This window comes from Carlito syrichta, unplaced genomic scaffold (genome assembly GCF_000164805.1).
Source record: "Carlito syrichta isolate Samal-C Ts95f unplaced genomic scaffold, Tarsius_syrichta-2.0.1 Scaffold287785, whole genome shotgun sequence".
NCBI lineage: Eukaryota > Metazoa > Chordata > Mammalia > Primates > Tarsiidae > Carlito > Carlito syrichta.
The window spans coordinates 41,516-59,647 of record NW_007231881.1 but is presented as its reverse complement, the minus strand read 5'-3'; the positions used below and the strand labels follow the sequence as shown (position 1 = coordinate 59,647).

The window sequence follows — 18,132 nt, the reverse complement described above, 5'->3', positions numbered from 1 at the left end:
TATTTATTGTAGAGATGAGGTCTCGCTGCCCAGGCGCGTCTCGAACCCGCGGGCTCAGGCAATCCACTCACCTCAGCCTCCCAAAGGCACGGGATAACAGGCTGAGCCACCGAGCCCGGCAAGATCCATTTTTTAGACCTTTATATCTGTAGTACTCATGCTATTGCTTTTAGGTATTTAATTCAGTAATTATTTAGCATATACTATGTGCCTGTTCTCCATGTTGGATGGAGGTATAACCTATTTAAGGCTATTTTTTATTTTTGTTTTTTTACTTTTGATAATTGCTTTTTGTTAACAGAAATAGTTTATAGGTCCAGTTTTCCTATGATAAGTAACATTTTACTTATTAGGGCAGTATTTATATTTCTGACATGACAGAAAAACAGTTTCTGTTTGTTTTAGCTTCTTTTAGAATAGTGAGTAAACGAGAGTAATAGCTTTTCTCATTTGGTAATATTATTTGTTGTAAGTTTCTTTTTTAAAATTCATAATTTGTAACTAATAAGATTATTTTATACCTTTATACTTGCGTTAGCTTGTGTTTTTAGATTAAAAATTAGAATTCTTTAATTCATAAAAGCTTTGATTTTTTTAAAAAAATGCCTTTTCAACAAGAACCTGTACCCAAAATCTTTTTTTTTTTTTTTAATTTTTGAAGGTAGATATTTAAAGATGAACTTGCTTTTTTACTGCATTGTGGTCATCTGTTTTCTGTGTTTGTCATTTCTTTACTATCTACGTAAAGAAGAGGGACAGAGAAATGGGTAATCTGAAATGGTATAATTCTAAAGCCATTTAGATTTACCTTTTGAAGTGTGTTCTTTCTAAAATGACCCAAGCAGTTTTGCCTTTTGAAAGTTATTTCTTAATAGGCAAATTCTGAAAATGTTGTTTTAATTCTCTAATTACCTAGTCTTTTAAATTAGAGGTGATTCAGAAATATGCTAAGCTGTACAGAGAAACTAATTTTGGATTTAAAGAAGATTTTTTTTTTTTTGGAGTAGGAGTCTCATTCTGTTGCGCAGGTTGGAGTGCTGTGGCACACTCACAGCTACTGCAGCCTCGACCTGCTAGGCTCAGGTGATCCTGTCACCTCAGCCCTCCAGGTAGCTAGAACCACAGGCACACACCACCATGCCTGGCTAATTTTTTTATTATTGTGTCCTGTAACCAAAAAAAATGTAATTTTCTCAAGGTAGTAATCACTTCCATTTCTGGATAATCTAAAGTCTACAAAGGTAGCTCTTTTTGGCACTAAGAGATTTAAATTGAAGCTGACTAAAACCTTGGGAGAATGGTATGGAAGTTTGAGTCACATAACTTGGGAACTTAAAATCCCTTCTAACCCTGAGGATCTGTCAGTTTCTCTCTGTTCCACTCTACTCCCAAGTACACCCTCAGTGACTCATCTGTTTCTAGGTTCTTTCCATTACAACTAGGTCACACATACTGCAATTAAAGAACTATCCTGGTGATGCTATGTATCTTTGACAGCAATTTAAAGATAGAACTCTGAAGTCCATGCTTTTGCTCTTGTTAACCTACAGGGGCTAAATCAGGTTGGGCAGTAGTAGTATGTTAGGATGTCTACCTTTGTCTTCAAGCTCAGGCATTTATCTGCAGCTACTGTATCATCTCCATTTGTGTCTCACCTTTTTCCGCCTACACTGTGCTGTCTGTGACCTGATATTCCTATCTAAGCTGGAAGTTCACAAAAGTTTTCTGACTCAGAAAAGCGGACTCATTTTTAAGATCCAACAACCCATGTGCTGTACTGACTGCTTGACCAGTTTTATTCCATTCTGTTTGCCTTATACATCTCAGCTTTTGCTTGGGACTTGTTTTCCTGGCTTTAAAATATAAATTCTATGTGACCTCTGGTATCTCTTTATTTCTGGCTGCTTAATTGCAAATTAAGTTAAATAGATTTTTATTTTTATGGTAAGTAATATGTGCCTGTGGTTTAAAAAAATAAAGTACAAAAGCATAGAGAGCTGAAGGCAGGTATCTTGGATGTTCTGTCCTCCATTTCCCTTTGCTCAGGCATCCACTGCTACTTGGTTTGTGTGTCTTCCTCTAGACACTCTGTATGCTTATATAGACATAGATCCTTCACTTTCTTCCCAGTACAAATGGCAACTGACTGCACACTCTTAGGTGCCTTTGCTTCATTAACTGTAGATTCAGCTATTGTCTGACATTTTAGAAGCATGTGTGTTTTGCAGCTGTAGAAACCCCTGATGGTTAGCTAACCTGAGACCTGCTGTTTGCTCTGAAGCCCTGGCTTTGACTGTGCCCTGCCTTTTGTGGAGTCTTGCCTTGGCTATGTGAGTTCTTCGAGGATCATGTCTGTGGATTGTTGTCTTCAAATTTCCCTCCTTTCCATGAACACTACTAGTTTATCTTTCTATCTGACCGTTCTCCCCAAATCGAAACAAAATTTAAATGGCAAATAAAAAGTGTACTGCCTTTAAATATTAAATATCTTTTATGCATTTATTAAATTGGTTAATTAAATTTAATATTCTTTTATAATCTCTTAGTTGTCTAGTAGAGGCATAGGAGCTGTGGAATGCCTTAAGCTTTGAAACAGAAAAACGGGGGAAAAGAGAAGGATTTTGTCTAGTAGTCAAGGCGAGTCTTTAATATGAAGTTGACATCTTTTTAAATTCTTGAAATATATAATATTGTAGGAAAAGAGAACATATAATATTGCAGAAAAAAGATTCTGCATGTGTAATAGACTAGATTGCTATGTGCAAGGAACTCTTCTGACTCTTAGGAATAAATTAGAACTTTTATACTATGGTAATGAAAAATGAGAATTAGCTTTGTGTGATGTTTACCTTTCTAAATTTAGGTTTGGTCATTTAGCTTCTTAAACTTAAAAAAAAAACTGTTTAAAGCAACTTTAATTGCAGTTAGCATAAGCCGTGACTGAATGGTGATGCCTCAGTCCCGACTCTATAGGCAGAACTTGGGGTGGAAGTTTGATTTATCTGAGGTACCCAGGAGAGTGCTGTATTCTGTGATGAATTTTTTTGTTTGTTTTTAATTGTTACATTACAATCGTAGGAAATTCAAAATATGACTGGAAATCTTTTGGATAAATAAGAAAAATCTAGATTTATTTAATTTGTTGTTCTTATACTTATCTTGAAAATAAGTCATCTGGTGTTATGTTCCTAGGACAACAGCCATTTACATTAGTCTCTGAGTTTCTCAGGGGCATAGACCATTTCCTTCACCTTTATATTTCCAGTGAGTAACATTGTACCTGATATTTAATCGGTGCTTAATATGTCTTTGTTAGAGTAAACTAAAAGTTTCACCAAGTAAGCACTTCGTGAAATAATTTTATCCTACTGATAAATTTATTGTGGTATGTGGCAGTGTTCCATAATTAACCTAGTTTTGTTTTTTTTTTTTAACCAGTGCTTATAGGTGGTAGTTTTAGGGTAGCAATTCTAATTTTCTTAAGTTCTTTGTACCGTTGAGTAATGATGTTAAGGGATGATCGATTAGGAGTTTTCTTCAGAAGTGACAAGGAACATGCATTTGCATGCAGTGTTTCGATGATACTGTAGTTAAATTGTCATCTTAAAGGAGATTGGGTTTATGTGTCAGCCAACAATAGGCAAGCAGTACACCCTTTAAAAAGCTTAAACTGGTTATTGACCAGAATGTCAGTGCATTGAGAAAAGAAATGAAAGCTTGTCTTTGTCATGCTGGCACAGTGGCTCATGCCTATAATCTCAACACTTTGGGAGGCAGAGGCAGGAGGATTGCTTGAGACCAGGAGTTCAAGACTAGCCTGGGCAACATAGCAAGACTCTTTCTCTACAAAAAGAAAAAAAAATAGCCATGCACAGTGGTGCACATCTGTAGTCTTAGATGAGGCAGGAGGATCCCTTGAACCCGGAAGTTTGAGGCTGTAGTGAGCTATGATTATGCCACTACACTCCAGCCTAGGAGACAGAATGAGACCCTGTCTCAAAAAATTTTTTTAAAAAAGGTTTGTCTTTGTCTAGTACAGAAGAGTTAGAGTTAATATTATGTCATTAAGTGACTAACCATCAAGCTTAATGTGAAATTGAATACTGATTTCTTTTGAAAAAAATCTTTAAGCATTTTCATCAGTACACGCAGTGCATTTGCCATTAAAGAATAGCACAAGATAAACCTATGATGAGGTTTAATTTTAATAAGAAGCTCTTATGTGTGAGAATCTGGGATATATATTCATTAATTAATCTTTAGTTTTCGAAAGCCTTACTCTTTGAAAAGCCGGTTTTTGAAAGGTACTGATTGATGATCTATGTAAGCAGTTAGTAGCGATTTCTAAGATAATTTACAAACTTAAGGCAAGAAGAGAGCAGTATTAGAAAAGAAGGAGGAAGGCAGCGTGACTTCTCTTTTTCAGGCTCAAGAGCTGTGGAAGAACTTTATGTCAGTTGCTGTCTCAGGTGACAGGAAGTTTTAGCTATTGACAGAAGCATAGTTGGTTGGCTGTGTCTAATTGTAAGTGAGCAAAGCAATCAGAAAATAGTAGCTGATTTTGAGTAAGACCATTTCTTCCCTGTAGGAAAATGTAACAAAACCTTAAATGGTGACTGTAACTTAGGGAAACACTTTCTCTATGAATGGACACATGGAATGGGATACATCTTATTTTTCTCATTTGTAAAATGTATAAGTAGAATTAGAAATCTTCCCAGTCAACTTCCCATAGATTAAAAAAAAAAAATCTTGTTTTTAGATAAGTTTTTGTTTTTTTTTAAAACAGCACTTTCTAGTATGTCATTTAGCAAATGCCAATCAGGCATTATCCTGAGGGCTGGGAATATAGTGATGAGCATCAAAGATACCATCTCTGTTCTAGATCTTTTAGTTTAATGGAGATATAGAAAAGTAATGAATTTTATAAGAGTGGAATAAACTAATATAGTTGTGTAGGGGCCTATGGGAGCATAGGTAAAGGATTTTTAACAAAAATACAGGAGAGGTAGGTGAAGGCTTCCTAGTGGAAGTGACATTTAACCTGGGATCTGAAGGATTGCTAGAAGTAAGCCGGAAGTGAAAGAATCTTATAGTCAGAAAAAAACATAGTTGAAATCCTGAAAAATGAGGGAGAGAGAACATTTGGTTTGTTTATGGACCTGAAGATATGCCTGGATCAACAGTAATTCGGTGTGTGTATGTACATGCTTATGTGCGTGTGTGCACATATACTCACATGCATATGTGTGGTAGGGGGAAACATTTGTGTCTGATAATGAAGATTCATTAGTCAAGGTTAGAAGGAAATACGTTTTTTTGGATGTTTATTGTGATAAATATATACTCCCTACTAAATATAACTAACTGGACTAGGATATATAAATGGACTAGAACTAATTGAGAGATTGATAATGTTTAAATTTTTCTGATTGAGAACCTGGTAGACAAGGTGATACATCTGATTTAGGAATGTAGTTTTGTATTTTACACTTGACTATTTTTTATATATAACCTCATGTTGTTTACAGACCAATTTATTCTATGCTTTAAATCTGCTGCCATGTACATACAGTCTATTTAAATCTTCAGTTGAATTCCTAAGTTATACCTGGTTCAGGTTATTTCTGTGTTCCTCTTCAATCTTTTTTGACTATTTTTAAAGGCAGAATTGAATCTGTAGTATGGGTCTAGCAGGACTTTTAATTTAGAATCAAAATGTGCACAAGTTTTTTGTTTTTTCCCCACTGCTACTATATTCAACTACAATTCCTGAAAACTATATATAGTTTGAGAGGCTTAGCCAAAGTGTTTTTATAATCAGCCTACTTCTCATAGTTTGTCAGTCACTTATGAGGTTAACTATGAGCTAAATATATTAGCAGTATATTGCCAAGATATTTTGTAAATGTGAAATGGACTAAATAAATATATATGTGAGTTTTACTCTTGTATAAAGAATAACTAGCACTCAGGCTACTCTGATTCTTTTTAAATTTAAGTTTTTTGACTTTATGGTTTCGAAGGTCTAGTGGAGTAAACGTGAATTTGGATTTTGAAAACGGTGGAAGTTATTTCGTGATATTTATGCTTTTCCAGTAGAAACTTCAGTGTATAATTTGGTTTTCCTGGGATTTAGGTTCGTATTTTACTTCATAATTCTTCAAGATAGGTTTGGTTTGTTCCATTTTACAAGAGAGATAAACCAGAGTGAAAAGACTATCAGGCTCTTTAAGGTCACAACAGATTTGGAATCTCTAGTAAAGTTCTGATAACCTGGTAATCTTTTTACAGTAGAATTTTGAGGGCTAACCTATCTTCAAAATGATGATAAAATACACTTCAAAAATTAAATGTAAGCAGATTGCAAGAGATTGAATCAGAACTATTTAACTTTTGTAGACCTTGCAGTGTTAATTATACCAAGATACATTATACTGTTTAATAGTCCCAAAACTTGATAGTCAAATGCTTGTTCAATGACAGCATACTTTGCAGCTAGACAGTCTTAATGATATTTTTCAGGGCACTTTGTTTGGTCTTTTTCTCTTCAAGTTAGTAAATTGTCTTTTTAAAAAAAAAAAAATTGAGGAAACTAAACACATTCATTCATTAGTAAAGCACTTTTGCAGGTCCATTTTGTCAGCTTCCTTGTGGCAGAGATCTATAGGAAGCAGTGACTAAAGACCTTCCATTTGTGTTTTATTCCTGGTGGATGTTTTTATTTTAAAGATTGAATGCTTGTTGCCACTTAATTTATCTCTGCCTTAAGCTCTTCCATTATAGTGCTTAGATTCCCTAGATCAGTAGCATTTTTTCAACAGATACTTATTGAACATTATTAGAGCTGAGCTCTTTGTACTTGTAAATAAAGTAGGGTTGGTCTTGCCTGCTTTTGAGTTTATAATTTAGTAGAGAAGATGGGCATTAAACTAGTAGTTATATCAACACTTAATTAATTGCAGTTGGGGTGTTTTAAGGGCGAAAGACTTTGAATAAATTTATAGTACTATCGAGTGGCCTAGGCAAGATTCAAAATTATCTCTTAGTATGGATAAAGATTCTCTACTGTCATACTAAATAGCCATAATCCCATGTTGGTCCAGAACCTGAGGTAATTTGAGCTGGATTTTTGTTTTTTTTGAGTTGGAGTCTCACTCCATTGCCCAGGCTGGGGTGCAGTGGCACGCTCACGACCACCCCAGTGTCGATCCGCTGGGCTCATGTGATCCTTCCACCTCAGCCTTCCAAGTAGCTGGAACTACAGGCACTTGCTACCACACCCGGCTAATTTTTTTGATTTATTGTAGAGATGAGGTCTCGCCAGGTTGCCCAGGCTGGTCTGAAACCCATGGGCTCAGGCAGTCGCCTCACCTTGGCCTCCCAAAATGCTGGGATTACAGACTTGAGCCACTTTGCTCAGCCTGAGCTCGATTTTTAAAAAGTCACAAGCAATCCTGTGTTAACAGTTTTGACCTTCTTTGAGGAATCAGGGGAACAGTTATTGAAAAACTCCTTGTTCACTTCCTAATATACTGAAAAAAACTGAAAGACTCAGACAAAAAGTTTGACAGGGAGTGATGGGGGACATTTAATTTTTCTGCCCTACTCCAGTTCTATTGAATCAGTGTCTCTGGGAGAGGGTTATGACATCTTTATTCCCAGGTCATTGGAATGATCAACCAGATGTCAGAACTACTGCTGTGGGATATCCTAAGAATTGATTGGCTGCTGACGTGGAAAAAGGTCATCAATTTTAGCTGTCCCAATTTCCAAATGATAGTCGAGTTTTACTTAGAATTTAGTTTATAACTTAGTTCTAAATACACTGCGGTAGAAATTGACAGTGTTTACGCTTTTGTTTTCAAAGAGTAAACATACTTTTGGATTATTAACAGCTGTTGCTCAGTTTAAATGTGCATATTAAAGTTACCTTTTGTGTTAAGTTTTTCCTTCTTTTTTCTCTCAGGAACTAAACAACTTAAGCATATATTATTAAAAGATGTGGACACTATTTTTGAATGTAAATTATGCCGCAGTCTCTTCAGAGGATTACCAAATTTAATTACCCATAAAAAATTCTACTGCCCACCAAGTCTCCAGATGGATGACAGTAAGTTTTATTCATATATTCAGTTATGCATTTTGCAGTTATGTGTTACTACACTGCAGCTACACATTTGCATTAAAATGGTATTGATATCTAATTACAGACATTTTAATGATAGAGAATAAAATTAAATTCTTGATTCAGTGTAATATTCAAGTTCTTAGTAGGTACTTTCATATCAATGCTTTCCACTTGGATTTTCCTAAACGTGTCATGTAAGAGGTTAGATTTTTGAGTATGTTTATTTTTATTAAAATATTGGATATTGCTTTTGAATGTTTGTGTGGGCGTATAGTTTGTTACTTTTTACTTCTTTAGCAACTTGTTACCAGATGTGATTGATCGCTTACTTAGATCTCCCTTAAGTAAATAAGATTAGAAACAAAAAGCAGAGAATGAGTAAATTAGCTGATTTCTTGGGAACAGTATTAAAACATCTTTATTAATCTTTCTTGTGTTTTCTGGATTTGAAAATCTTGATTTGTTCTCAGACAAATTTATTTAAATCAGTTATTTTTATCAAAAATTAGATTATGTCACAGGCTCACTTGAGATCCGAAAGAGCTTTGTGTGAATAAAGGCAGATAGCAGACTAATATAAAGTCTTTGTGGAACCACATGTTTGTTTTGAATTAAGCGTATTGTTCCTATATGATTAAGTTAGCAGTATATGTTATGGTATTTCTTTCTTTCTTTAAAGAATTAAGGTAAACTTAAAAAGTAGTTTAATAGTGAGTTGCTTCATTATTTTTTGTTTAGGAATTTAACTCTTTGTTGATTTTCAAAATATAGAACTTTGTCAGTCTGATATCATAGATGCATTATGTATTTTGTGTGCTTTTCAACTTGATTTTCTTGGGGTCGGGATAAAATGCAATTTCCAAATAACAGAGTATGACTTTAATGATAATGAAGCTGGCTTAAATTATATTGTAGGGCATAGATGTAACACAATTTCCTATTTATCTGGAAATTTGGCCTACTACTGTTTGATCTATAGAGATTAATTTCCAATCAAACTTTTAAGTTAAAATACTAGTAGAAAGTTAGGTTGTTTTTGGTTGTTCTTTGTTTTTTTAGTTGTAAAATTCTTTATTTTTCACCTAAAGAGTAAAATAGATGAATGAATTTGCTAGATTACTATGCACTCTTCTTGTCAGTACTTATTCTAGAAATACTTTTGTGAAAGTATTTTCCTCATAGATACAACTGTATTCATTTTAAAACAAAAATGAGTAGACTAGAAGAGCATAATGAATCACTTCCTTATTTCTAAATAGACATCAGGTGTGGTGCTGGATTTGCAGCCAGATTGTAGAGTTGTATGTAAAAACCTAATCCACTGAGTTAGACAGCTCTATTAGAGTAGGATATTTGGTTGCCTATAGAGGGTGTAATTGGGTACAAGTAAATAAAACTAGCTGTATTTTTGGAACCAATATGTTTTTAATAATTTGTTTTAGTAAAATTGCATCATGTTAATAAGACGTAATAAGACTGAGTTCAGCAAAGACATCTATACATTATGCCATTTATATTTATCTATTTGCTTTCAAATCTTTTTCATTTCCGTGAGTTGTTTAGATAGACTGGGCTAGATGATTTATTATGGGTTAAGTTAATGGAATGCTGTCATGTTTTCTAAAGAAAAATAATTTATTTACATAGTAATATTTTTCATGATGTTTCATCTATCCTGGGTTATGAGAACTTTGAGTTGCCTTTGCGAGTATGAAATGGTCAGACTAAAAATATGAAGGACTATTTTTATTGCTTAGGATAATCAAGTATTTACATATTTTATATTAAGCACACTTAGATGCAGAAGTAGCTGTTCAAATTGTACCTATTCGTTAACATTTGTATATTATGAGAATTTAAATTAAAGGCAATTTTAGTTTGATACTAGTTTTTAGCTTCATAAAATGCTGAAGAGTTTTTAGCTTCATATAATGCTTTTGTAGAAGTAAATGCAAACCAGTAACAATACATTTTGACATAGAGGTTCATAATGTATTTTAAAATATTAAGAGGGCTAGAGCAGGCTAATTATTTCAGATTAAAATGTTGTTTTTTCCTTAACAGACCTTCCTGATGTAAATGATAAACAAAGTCAAGCCATAAATGATCTCCTAGAAGCCATATATCCAAGTGTGGACAAGCGAGAATATATTATTAAGCTAGAACCCATAGAAACGAATCAAAATGCAGTGTTTCAGTATATTTCAAGGACTGATAATCCTACTGAAGTCACAGAGTCAAGCAGTACTCCTGAACCAGCTGAAGTTCAAATACAGGAAGCTAGCACTGAGCAGTCTAAAACAATACCAATTACAGAAACAGAGGTGGAAACTGTAGAGCCACCTCCTGTTGAGATTGTTGCAGATGAAGTGGCACCTGTATCTGAGGAACCACCTCAGGAGTCACAGGCTGACTTGGAAACTTCTGACAATTCTGATTTTGGTCACCAGTTGATATGTTGTCTTTGTAGAAAAGAATTTAATTCTAGACGAGGTGTTCGTCGTCACATTCGCAAAGTACACAAGAAAAAGATGGAAGAACTAAAAAAGTACATTGAAACACGAAAGAAGCCAAACCAGTGCTCTAAAGGACGCAGTAAGAATGTTCTAGTTCCATTAAGTAGAAGCTGTCCAGTATGCTGTAAATCATTTGCTACAAAAGCGAATGTAAGGAGGCATTTTGATGAAGTTCATAGAGGACTAAGGAGGGATTCAATTACTCCTGATATAGCAACAAAGCCTGGGCAACCTTTGTTCCTGGATTCTATTTCTCCTAAAAAATCTTTTAAGACTCGAAAACAAAAGTCGTCTTCAAAGGCTGAATACAATTTAACTGCATGCAAATGCCTCCTTTGCAAGAGGAAATATAGTTCACAAATAATGCTTAAAAGACATATGCAAATTGTCCACAAGATAACTCTTTCTGGAACAAACTCTAAAAGAGAAAAAGGCCCTAATAATACTGCCAACAGTTCAGAAATAAAAGTTAAAGTTGAACCAGCAGATTCTGTAGAATCTTCACCCCCTTCCATTACCCATTCTCCACAGAATGAATTAAAGGGAACAAATCATTCAAATGAAAAAAAGAACACACCGGCAGCACAGAAAAATAAAGTCAAACCAGACTCTGAAAGCCCTAAATCAACTAGTCCATCGGCTGCAGGTGGCCAGCAAAAAACTAGGAAACCAAAACTTTCAGCTGGCTTTGACTTTAAGCAACTTTACTGTAAACTTTGTAAACGTCAGTTTACTTCCAAACAGAACTTGACTAAGCACATAGAGTTGCACACAGATGGAAATAACATTTATGTTAAATTCTACAAGTGTCCTCTTTGCACTTATGAAACTCGTCGGAAACGCGATGTGATACGACATATAACTGTGGTTCATAAAAAGTCATCTCGCTATCTTGGGAAAATAACAGCCAGTTTAGAGATCAGAGCTATAAAAAAGCCCATTGATTTTGTTCTAAATAAAGTGGCAAAAAGAGGCCCTTCGAGGGATGAAGCAAAACATAGTGATTCGAAACACGATGGCACTTCTAACTCTCCTAGTAAAAAGTACGAAGTAGCTGACGTCGGTATTGAAGTAAAAGTCACAAAAAACTTTTCTCTTCACAGATGCAATAAGTGTGGAAAGGCATTTGCCAAAAAGACTTACCTTGAACATCATAAGAAAACTCATAAGGCAAATGCTTCCAATTCACCTGAAGGAAACAAAACCAAAGGCCGAAGTACCAGATCTAAGGCTCTTGTCTGGTGAGGAACAGTTAAAGAGTTTTGCTTTTTTCCCCCCATCGAACTAAAAAAAAAAAGTCATTTAACCGTAATTTATAGCTGGTTCCATTTTAACTTGTTTGCTTCCGTATATCTTATGGCAGTGGGAACTGCAAGAGTAATGTGCATATTGCATTTACCTCTTCAGTGACCTTTATTCCAGTGGCTTGGGAACAAAAGTTAACTTCAGAACTTACCTTCCACAGGACAATGCAATGTAGTTATAGGTAGATGGCAGAGGGTCAGTGCTTTCCTTTTAATGTTGTAAAATATATACATTTATATTGGCTTGTGTTTACAATAGAAGTCTTCTGTTTAACTAACTTTGCACAGGTTTAATTTGATTCAGTGACTTAGTCTACTAATTAATGCATAGTAGGAAAGTTAAATATATTAGAATAATTTGCAAAGGCGATAATTATAGGAAAAAATATTTTGAGGCACTGTAATTATTGTAAAAATAATCTGTGATGGCTAAATAAAGTGCTGCACTCAGAAAAAAACAATCCCCAAATTGAATTTAGGATGATTAGCTTTTATTATTTACTTTTAACATAGGGCTTCCAGGCAAAGGGGGAGAGTTGGTGAACAAACGTTTGGTTTCTTTTTTCCTTTTTCCTTGGGAGTGTGTGTTAGTTATTGTTTTTTAGTTTTGAACTATGGAAACAATGATTATTTAGGTCCCAAATATTCTTATTTTCCCCTTTCTGTTTGATAAACTTTTTGGTGATCATTTTAGCATAGTTAATATTATTGATTAGGGATTTTTTTTGTGGTTGTGCGCTGCAAGAGAAGTAAAATTATTATTTGAAAGAAAGAATAATATTACTTTTTAAAGAAAGTTTTAGAACAAATATAGATTTTTAAAATGCAATATAAAATAAGGAGTAGACTCCCTATAATTGTTTTTGTAAGTCTATATATATTTTAAAAGTTTACCTTTAATACCTGTGTCCATTGTTTTAAGGCATTTAATGTATTTAATGAGTATTAAATTAGTTTCAGATTCAGATTCTAAAGCAAAATGCTTAGTTTGAGTGCTGAGTAGGTTAAATGTTGTGGCCTGATTATCACACATTTTTTTATTTGTGTGGAAAATTTGAGATGAAACCATCCATTAGAAGTCATTTACTATTGTATAATTTTAAAAATAAGGTTTTGTTGGTAAACTCAAAAGTATTCATTTATTCCCATTTCTCCTCAGATAACTTCAAGTGATGTACGAAAAGGTTTGGAGTTCATTTTTGTGGAAAGACTTTAAATTGGTGTTAAAACCACTAAACGTCTTCAGATGGTACTGTGAGGAAAACAAAAGAGAAACATTTTCATAAATATTCAACTGTAACTGCTGTTTTCTGACTAAAATAATAACCATCTAACCACTTGTTTCTAAGGCACTGCCTGTTCCAGCACTTTCAAGTAGCTGTGACATTTACATATCTTCATCACAAGTGTGTCAGCTAACCACCCTTGACCTTGTGCAATTGGTCTACAGTTTCTAAAAAAATGTTGCAAATTTTGTTTTCCAAACAATGTGTTGATTAAAGTGATCAACAACCTGAAGAAAATAATCAATTTTTAATTGGCAGAGACTTTATATTGTAGTGATTTTAGTTTTGTTTCACTTCATTTGGCAACATTTTATCTGGATTGTACAGATACTATGATTTTCTAGTGAGTGTATGTTAGGAACAAAAGACAAATTAGTATCAGCACATTATAAATATTTAGCCTATTAAATATTTGTAATTATTTTTACATCTATTTACTTCTAACTTGTTCTCTAGCACTTAAGTAATTTGAGAGTTTCATTCTAAAGTACATATTACAGGAAGATTCCAGGTCATTTTCATGCATGGATAATTACATTTTTCATTTGTAAACATCTGAGGTTTTTATGAAAATTAAACATTCCCCTGTTTTTCTTTAAATTTTATACAAAGCACTTTAATGATAGATGCAACCTTATTTGTCAGTTTCTATTTTTTTTTAAAGACCACACATTTACTAATGTTATTATGAAGGTAGTACGTAGAAATAGCTTACTGATATTTTATGGATGCAGACAATCCATGCACAACCACTTCTTATGATACTAGTTTATTTCTTTAAATATTGCTAAGAAAAGGAAGATGCGGGTGTAAACCCTGATTTTTTTTCTCCCAAGAAAAATCTTAAAAGACCACTTTAGATAATGTTTGATTCCTACTGTAAAATTTAGAAAATAATGAATTCTTGTTCATTTTTGTAATCAAGATTTTAGGAAAAACAGAAGTACATCTATCTTTATGAAATTTTGGGCAGGTTTTTGTGTATCAATATTTTGTACTTTTTAGGGAATACTTTATTTTTTAGTAATTTGTGTCAAATTATAATTTTAAAAAGGTACAGCAGAAAATATACCATGTTTTTATATAGGCTCACACCTGTACTTAGGAGGGACCCTGTTTATCTCTATACTTTTTGTACAAAGTTTTAAAGTGTTGAAGATCCACAAGGTCTTAATAAAATGATTCTATAGCCAGAAAAACATTTACCCTTCCCAGTGCTTTGCACTAAAATATACTGTGAAAGGAAACTAGAAAGACTGTAACTGTTGCTGGAAATGTTCTATATTGAATGTACATGCTCTTGTTGGAAAAATGTACTATATGTGATGGAAATAAACCAGACTCGAAGTTATTTCAGCTAAATGTGCTTCAGCAAAGGTGCATTGGTTGAAACTTAAATGTTTTATTATCAAATTTAAACTTATTCAGTGACTATGAGCAGCTACACTTGAATTACATCTTGATAGTTTTATTTTTAAGAAATAGAGTAATAATTTTTCTTTTAATTTAAAAACAGATTTACTTTTCCACATGGAAATTTGTACTTATAGGTCTAACTTTCATAACTAATCGTATAATATATTTAGGGAACTAAATGTGTAGGTGGTATTTCATTTATAAACCATCTTCATTAGTTTCACATTATTAAACCTGTATGTTTGACTTTTGCAAGGTGTTATCTTTTATGCATTTCTACACACAAGACATATTCCAAAGGTATTTTCCAGGCTCGGTTCCTATAATCAGTGAAAAGATACAAGGAGTCCTAAAAAGCTTGGGGTAGCTCTTTGCATCATCCTCTCATCTATGTTTCAGCCTTTTCCTCCCTGCTTGCTTGTTAAATAATGTAGGGAAGAAAGAAAACTTGCCTGATGTTGGAGTAGGGGAGCCCAGTTGCTAGAATTCCTTTACTCCACCCACTTGTTTCCCCAGGACCATTCACAACCCGTCTTCTCTGCAGTAATTCTAGGGCTGTGGAGCAGGTATCTAGGAGGAAATCAGAGTTCCAGGGACTGTCAAAAGATTTCATCTGGATCTTGTAGAAAAAAATAGCACTGTGTCAGAACTTGCCTAAATTAGAAGGGCCTAGAGAGATTGGGAACATTTTATCATAATAGCTGAATTAATGGATCATGGCAGACAAGAGTTAGAGGCTGAACTAGGACCAGTTTAGAAAGGTGGAACAAACAAGAAGTGATTAGTAAACATTTGTTCTTCATATTCCTTTCTGGTCTTCATCCTTTTTTGTTTTGATTCGAGCTCTGTATTTCAGAGGCTCAGCCTGGAGGTTCTTTGAGTAGAAGTGGCTCAAGAAATTTGTGCCAGAAGTTTTTCTGCATGTAGACTGTATAAACAAGTTAGATGACTTCGTCACTGTAGTGAGCAGTAAAGCAGACTAAGAGCCATTAGAAGCTGCTTATTTTATGTAAGATCTATCTTTGGCTATGAATTCTATCTACCTTTGCTGCTATTTGATCAGTTAAGAATTTTTCTGTGAAATTCAACTCATTTTCCTTCCTAAAGATACCTTCTATCCCTAAGTGTGGTGGAAGAGGAGAAACAACTGGTATAGCTTGTACTTCAATTTCATTAAGTTTGAATAGGGCAGGTGAGAGCTGGATGAAATCTGGCTGATATCGGGCAGGTGTTCATTAGAGCGTACCATGAATATACAACAACTGTTTTGACTTTTGCCTCTATTTCTCCCCTCCCCTTCTTACTTTAAGAAAACCACTGAAGAATATATTAATTACTCATTCTTAGTTTTTGTTGCCTAATTGTGTACATATGAGCTAAGTTTTTGGTTGACACAGATTGCTTTTATTGTTGAAAGTACCTTCACTTTTTTTTTTTAGGAAAATGTAATACTGATTTATGATCCACAGTTTGTTCTACTCGTTGTCAAAGAGCCAGTGGGTGCAGTAGTAGTGAGTTTGTGGTTTGCTATGGCTTGAAGCCATGCATATGGGTGTTATGGCAAATAAGTATGGAGATAGGTACATGTGGCTGTCAATCGCTATTATAAAGTTGGAGAACATCTCTTCAAATAGCATGACCTCTGAAAATGAGGTAGAAATGCTTCTAAAATGTTAGAAATTATGTCTCCAGATCTCCTGCAGTGGCTCATGGAAGTGTTATAGATCCTTAGTTTGGAGTTGTGGAAGTACTTTTCTAATGGAATCCACAGATTACCAGGATTATGGTCTAGCCATGACTCTCATAGTTGAGCTGAAGCCAAGCTCTAAGATGTGTGTGGCATGATGTTAGCTGTACTATTAGACAAATCCTTCTGTACTCTGTGCTTTCCTTTCCCCTCTCTTTCACTTTAAGAGCTAACAGGAACCTTGGGATTGAAAAGGAATAAGGAGCAGCAATTTTAGGAACAGCTGTTAGTTCTTTGGTTTCTAAGACGTTAGACGTTAGGCACATGGTAAAATGCAGAATAAAAACTTGTTTTATTTAAACCTGTTTAAACCTTTTTATTTATTTATGGTTATTTTGGCTTTTATAACTTTCCAAATTTATTTCTCCTCTCATAATTTGTTTCTGTACCTTTTTCCTCTGAGCTTCTTGTCTTGCTTTTTTCCCCCTCTTCTAGTTAATTAACTGAGATTGTTAGTACTAAGATACTAAAATGTTTTTGGGAGGGCAAGAGTGTGGATAGTGCGCGCAGCTCATTTCCTCCTGAATCTTTATTGTTCCACACTGGATTTAGGTGGTTTATTATTTTCAAGCTGATGCTTCCACATATTTTCATGACTACAATACCACAAACAGAAGGGAACTTAATAGACCATAGGTGCATCTGGTTGGGAAAATGCCCGGAGTTGGAGAGTTTGCTGTTTGTGTCCATTCAGCAGAATTAATTGGCTTGATTGTGTACTTTTGATGTCAGGGATTATGTTTTGATTATTTCGTACAGTACCTAACACATTTTCATGTTACCAAGGCACTTTAAATGTTTGATGATGCTATTGAGGCAAATAGTAGTCTTTTCCTTCTCTAAATTGTATTACCATATATTTACAGATTCTGAGACTTAATTCCATAAACTTTTGTTCTCTCAGTACTGATAGATTGCACCTATTTTGGAAAACTCCACCAGTAAAGGTGAGTGTTTATGAAAATAAGGCAAATTCTTAGTAATAGCTAAGAATAATGAGCATTTATGGAGTGCTTGCTGTATGCCGAGCCCTCTGCTAATTCTTTACAAGCATAATGTTTCTAATTCTATTCATAAGATCTGTTTTTACACTATCCCTATTTTATAGAACAGAAAATTGAAGCTTAGAGAAGTTCAATGGTTTACTTAGGTTCACATAGCTATTAAGAGACTTACACGAGAGCCGACAACAAAGCCTGTGCCTTTAGTGCAACCTTGCATTCGCACATTTTATATTTGCAGAGCACATTCACTATATTACCTTATTGGTAGCTTAATGTAGCGGTCTGGAGCTAGATTACTTGGGGAAGTCGTTGTACAAATCTACTTAAACATTCTGTGCCTTAGTTACCTCACCCATAAAATGGGGCTAATATTCCTTACCTCGTAGGTTTGTTCCGAGGATAAAATGAAAAATACATGTAATGCAGTTAGAATAGTACCTGGCGTGTTTCAGTAACTTAGATATTATTACTGTAAGTGACTTGCATAGCACATTCACATGTGGAATATTTTTCGTTACCCATTACAATTAAATTTTGATGGAAATTTGTGCATTAGAAGAGAGAACTTTATTGCTACACATCTGATTTTATCTGCTGCTTTTGTATTTAATTGGGACAATGAAGGCAACCAGCTATATTATTTGCTACCAATTATTTTCTAGTCAGATATTAATAGTTTGTCATTCTCATAAATTTTTCATTTAGTTTGAAAAAGACATTAGGGATTT

At 34.2% G+C, this 18,132-nt stretch overlaps 1 protein-coding gene across 1 annotated transcript in view; it reads left to right on the top strand.

The window, feature by feature from the left end:
- ZNF800 (zinc finger protein 800) overlaps window positions 1-12,710 on the top strand; it is a 21,626-nt gene extending 8,916 nt beyond the window's left edge. Inside the window, exons 4-5 of the mRNA XM_008053040.2 lie at window positions 7,970-8,113; window positions 10,196-12,710. Of these exons, the coding sequence (XP_008051231.1) occupies window positions 7,970-8,113; window positions 10,196-11,892 (1,841 nt within the window). The 3' untranslated portion in view covers window positions 11,893-12,710. The remainder of the gene's footprint in view (window positions 1-7,969; window positions 8,114-10,195) is intronic.
- The last annotated feature ends 5,422 nt before the right edge of the window (window positions 12,711-18,132 follow it).